We start from the raw sequence: 5562 nt of genomic DNA on the forward strand, positions 1-5562 counted from the left end.
GATGTTTTTGCTGTGTTTGGGGATTCATATGGTCAAAAGTGAGTTCAACATCACAAAGACAGAACCATGAACATTTTCATAGCAGACAACTGGCGTAGGCTGCAGAGTGTGAATAATGTCATAGGCTGTACTGATGCCACATGGTGGACATCTCCATTAACACAGATTTGGCTCATATGCCTGGTGATGAATTTTCAAACACTTTTCATTAGTTACTTTACAATGAATTACTTGTTCTCAAGTCCATCTTCCAACCATAACTGCATGACACCATTTCCTTTATACCGCTGCCACTCTAAATGCCAGGGGGGAAATTCTGTTGTCCATGCGGCATTGGTGGAAAACTTTATTTTAATTGCTTGCTTGCAGTTGTGGGCAGGAAAAGCAGCTTTCAAAGGTCTCCATTCATTTTGTTTGTATCTCAGTCAAATTCAGGGCTCCCAACATGTGGAAAACTACAGAGGCTTACATAATGCTGCTGCTGGAATTTCTGAAAAATCAAACACTACTGATTTTGGCCACACGTGGGTGTGGGCAGAGGTGGTAGGTTTACAAAGCAGATATGCCTCTTTTTTCCCATAGCAGAGATTTGTCGTAGGAAAAGTACAGGCTCTGTTACATTCAAGTGTCTCAGTCAACATGCCAGTCATCCAACATAAATACCCTGAAAATGAAACAGCTACATTTAATTCGGGCATCATTTTATTATTGTCATTATTTACACTGGGACATCTGGCTCCACCAACAAGCGAAAACATCCTCTTGTCCAACAAGTCACTTCATGACAGGACAGAATATGCTGGATGTTAGCATATTGTCATGCTAACATGCTAAATATTAGCTTTTGCTGTCAGTAATGCTTTCATCTTTGGAGTACCAGAAAGTAAAGATAAGGAGATAAGGAAAGGAAAGTATCTCGTATTTCATCATTAGGTTTACTAGGTTTATTTAAACAAGAAACTCTTTATTCCAAGAGCCCAGGAATAAACAGGATTGGTAAAATTCTGGAAAAAATAAAGTGTGTAAATGAATAAAACATTATCAAAACAAATGACAATTAAAAAGAATGTTTGAAAAAGAATACAAAAGAATGGTCCTCTGCAGTAGTCCAGCATCAACAATATGTACAACTGTATGTTTACAAAATAATCTTTGTAATGTTTACAGGTTGTTTCATTAGAAGTATTTTTCTATACCAATCAAATGTCACAGTCAGTTGTAGTAATTAACTAAAATTGTTATTTTATATGAGAATCAAATGACAAATTTACCAGCTAATATGACTGTGACAAGGCTGAACATACTTACATACACATTTTAAGTATAGGCCTTTTTTTAAAAATACTGTTTTAACAAGTTTGATCAACAGTTTGACAAAAACATCCAGAGCTTATCCTTTAGATATGAAGCACCTTAAAGTTAGAGTAGTGTAATAATACTTTTAGAATAAATTGTCCTTAACCTATTGCCACGCTCCATCCACTGATCTATAAAGAAAACCATCTCCAAATGAAAACAGACAGATGTTTACAGCAGAATAAAAAATACAGCAGCTGAGCAGATGTGTTTACAGCATTTGTGTACAAGCTCTTCTTGGAGCTGTTTGCTGCGATTGTCAGCGAAGGTGGAAACGTTTGCTCAGACACAGACACACTTACTGGTGTGAGATTAGCTCATGTCTTGCTCAGTAGCGACATGACACCCAGTTCTACCAGTTTGGCTTTGGCTACTTCCTCCCAGCCCTTATTGGCTAGTGGGTTCCTAGGCGACGGATGCATGATGCCCTCAACTCGCACATTGACATCTGCAGCAGAGAGCGCTCGCCGTGCCCGCTGCTCTGCAACCTTCCCAACTCCAATCACCATGGAGACGCCCAGTGCCTGCACCGCCTGGCACAGTGCAATATCACACAGGGCCAGAAGGGCCTCCCGCTCAGCCGCCAGCAACTCAGGAGGAGTCAAATTCTTCCCACTCTCGCTCATGAAAATCAGTGGGCAAAGGTTGTGCACAAAGCAGTGGCGGAAGAACAGTGCTGGTTCACCACACAACTTTCTGAAGAAGCCCCAAAAACGTGCACCGCTAACTTCACTCTGAGTACACGCGAGTCCTGTGATCCGCCGCTTTGGATGCTCGTTCTGAGGATGACCGACCTCCCCTGTGATCTTCAGCCAATCAACAACTGACTTCACTTCACCAAAGGGGACCTTTGCAAAGAAAAGTAGATAATTTAAACTCTATTAAACACATCATAGTCACAGTTTTAACAAGTTTGAAATTTAAGTTTGCTATACAGTAAGTAACCATCACACAAACATCTGGTGAGGAAACCTTGGAAAATATAGACTTAACTAAGTGTGTATGTGATCTAGCATGTGGCCCTGGGGCAAAAATGAGCTGAGGGCCCCATTTGATCATATTTGTGTACAAATTTATGTAGGAACATGTTGCAGGTTCATTTTAATACACAGAACCTCCATAGGACAGGTAGTCAAGATGGATAATGCTGAATCCACTTGCCTTATGACCTTGATTTGAACTCATTTGAATGCATAGTGCATTAAACTGAGTAATATCACAGTCATTTGGTCTCATTATATTATGGTGAATTATATGAATTTCATATGTGTTTTAATGCTTTCACTTTGTTTTAATGTTCCTTTTATCTTTTCGTTTTATGCACTTGATGCTTCATTTCTTTGTTGTAAAACACTTTGTGCTGCATTTCTTATATGAAAGGTGCTATACAAATAAAGTTTTGTATTATTATTATTATTGTTGTAAAGGACAAAAGGAAAGCCCACACCTGTTCTTGCAAGGTGCTAGTAGATCATGCAGAACTCAAGGAAGGGAAGGGAATTGATGACTGTTTTCAGATAAGGCAAGTCAGTAAAGAAAGGCAGGTTGTCGTTTTGGGTTTCCTTGGGTACAGACCATCTGTGCGACATCCTGTGTTGATTAGCGTGTTTATCATTCTAACTTGAAAGAAAATGCAACTGTCTAAACGCACTGCTCACCCCAGTCTGTGCCATGCCGAAAGGTCCTGGGTTCATCCCCAAAAATAAGATCTTTTGTCCGGTCTGGCAATACTTCTCCACGTAGCAGCGGTGTGTGTCCCAGGCGTACTCCAGCGGGTTGTAAATGTACCGGACAGGGTTGCTGAAGGTGAGCCGACGGAGGTGGACGTTCAGCTCCAGTTCAACCTGCAGAAACCTGGAGGAGGGCGTCATGTGCACCTCCGGCGCAGGTTTAAATCCCTGCTCATTTGCCTCACACAAAGCCACTTCCTTCTCCCCGTCTCCACAAGCTAGCTTACCCGATTCCTGTGCAGGCGTGTTGTCATCTAACATTTTCGACTGCGGTCGTATGAAACAAGTTCCTGTTTGTCAGGTAAAAACGTAACATTAACGTTATGTTCTGCCAGCTTTGATAAGGTTTTGACACTGACTGCCTAAAGTTGAACACTTTTGATAATTATGAAATTCTTCCAACATACGGAGTATTTTCTTCCTCGGCGTCTTCTTCCTGCGCATTCAAAGCGGCTGCTGCCCTCTACAGTAACACTGGTGTCATTACAGCTGAGGACCTGACTGAGTGTACTGTTGGCAAAGGCGGCACTTGAACTAACCACTGGGTACTAAGTTTGGCTGACCAGAGACACTCTGTCCGATTCATTCATTTCATTCAACTGTGCATTGTTTTGTTTTCTGATGTTTTCCTCTCTCTCAAAAAAAAGGTGTAAGGAGTAACTTTTTCTTAAGGGATGCCGGATGCAAGTGGAAGCGATTAACGATGTTTTTTTCCTCGGGTTTGACCTCTTGATGGCGCTGTTACAATGAATAAATACAGCAGTAACATAAAGGTTAGCACCTAGGTGTCAGGTTTAGTCCAGAGCAGCATTTTCTTTGATATTGTTGATATTGGAGGTCTTTAATGCTTTTTAATTTAAAAGTAGGAATCTGAGTTAGCATTTATCTGTGAAGTGAAAGTGAAAGGGATGCGTTAGTGCTACACTGAACATACCTGGCCGCAGGTGTAATCCATTTAAAATAGTTCACTCATGCATGTAAAATATTTGCATGTCAGGCCTTTGTTTTGAATTTGAGTGGCTGAAGCAGGATTTAAAGAGGAAGTAAAAACAGAAAAGCTCATCTATCTATATGATGCCTTTACTTTCTACTTACAGCACCAGTCAAAAGTTTGGACACACCTACCCATTCATAGTTTTTTCTTTATTTTGATTATTTTCTACATTGTAGAACAATACTGAAGACATCAGACCTGTGAAATAACACATATGGAATTATGTAGTAAACAAAAAAGTGTAAAAAAAAAAAAAAAAAAAAAAAAAAAGGTTGTATTTTAAATTAGCCACCATTTACCTTGATGACAGCTTTTCATAAGATGGCATTAGCTTAATCAGCTTCATGGTAGTCACCTGGAATGCTTTTCAATTAACAGGTGCGCCTTGTCAAAAGTTAATTAGTAGAATATCTTGCCTTAATGCATTTGAGACCATCAGCTGTGTTGTGTCGTGGTTGGTATACAGTCAATAGACAGTCCATCATTAAGACATGAAGGTCAGTCAGTCTGGAAAATGCTGCAGAGGATAAGTTCATTAGAGTTTCCAACCTCAAAAGTCACTTATTACGCAGCTCTATAGATTAGAGCCTACGTAAATGCTTCAGAGTTCAAGTAGCAAAAACATTTCAACATCAACTGTTTGGAGGAGACTGCATGGTCTGCTGCAAAGAAACCACTACTGAGGGAAGCCAATAAGGTGAGAATTGCTTGGGCCAAGAAACCCAAGGGATGTACATTAGACCAGTGGCAATCAGTACTTTGGTCTAATGAGTCCAAATTTAAGATTTTTGGTTCCAACTACCATGTCTTTGTGAGATGCAGAAAAGGGGAACAGATGGTATTTACATGCGGTTCCCACCGCGAAGCACGGAGGAGGTTTGATGCTGTTGATTTATTCAAAATGGAAAGCACACTAAACCAACATCACTACCACAGCATTCTGCAGCGACATGCCATCCCATCTGGTTTGTGCCTAGTGGGAACATCATTTGTCCTTCAACAGGACAATGACCCAAAACACATCTCTAGGCCATGTAAAGCCTGTTCAGATGACCTGGCCTCCACAATCACCCGCCCTAAACCCAAAATTAAAATGGTTTGGAATGAGTTGGATGACAGTGAAAGAAAAGCAGCCAAATGCTCAACATATATGGGAACTCCTTCAAGACTTTGAAACCATTCCAGGTGACTAGCTCATGAAGATGTTTGAGAGAATGGCAAGAGTGTGCAAAGCTGTCATCAAAGCAAAAGGTGGATACTTTGAAGAATCTAAGATCTAAAACATTTGTCTACACTTTTTTTTGTTTACTACATAATTCCATGTGTTATTTCATAGTTTTGATGTCTTCAGCATCGTTCTACAATGTAGAAAAAGAAAAACCATTGAATTAGAAGGTGTCTCTCAACTTTTGACTGGTACTGTGAGTGTCTGAATTGAAAAACATCAAAATTAAGTCAACACATCCAGTGAGCATACAGAAG

The 5562-nt window shown here is 40.2% G+C and overlaps 1 protein-coding gene across 1 annotated transcript; it reads right to left on the bottom strand.

Moving 5' to 3' along the window:
* Positions 1-684: 684 nt before the first annotated feature.
* On the bottom strand, positions 685-3530 carry LOC111667702 (single-strand selective monofunctional uracil DNA glycosylase). Its single transcript, XM_023423462.2, has 2 exons — positions 3015-3530; positions 685-2204 (listed from the first exon to the last, which is right to left on the bottom strand). The coding sequence occupies exons 1-2, from the start codon at positions 3345-3347 to the stop codon at positions 1674-1676; spliced, it is 864 nt and encodes a 287-aa protein (XP_023279230.1). The 5' UTR covers positions 3348-3530; the 3' UTR covers positions 685-1673.
* Positions 3531-5562: the final 2032 nt, after the last annotated feature.

The sequence above is a fragment of the Seriola lalandi genome, unplaced genomic scaffold (genome assembly GCF_002814215.2).
Source record: "Seriola lalandi dorsalis isolate HSWRI2012SDOR001 ecotype SW California unplaced genomic scaffold, Sedor1 jcf7180002054692, whole genome shotgun sequence".
NCBI lineage: Eukaryota > Metazoa > Chordata > Actinopteri > Carangiformes > Carangidae > Seriola > Seriola lalandi.

Coding starts and splice junctions, on each gene's coding strand:
- LOC111667702 (XM_023423462.2), bottom strand. CDS start 3,347: ATGTTAGATGACAACACGCCTGCACAGGAATCGGGTAAGCTAGCTTGT. Junction 2,205..3,014: donor TCGGCATGGCACAGACTGGG/GTGAGCAGTGCG, acceptor TTCTTTGCAAAG/GTCCCCTTTGGTGAAGTGAA.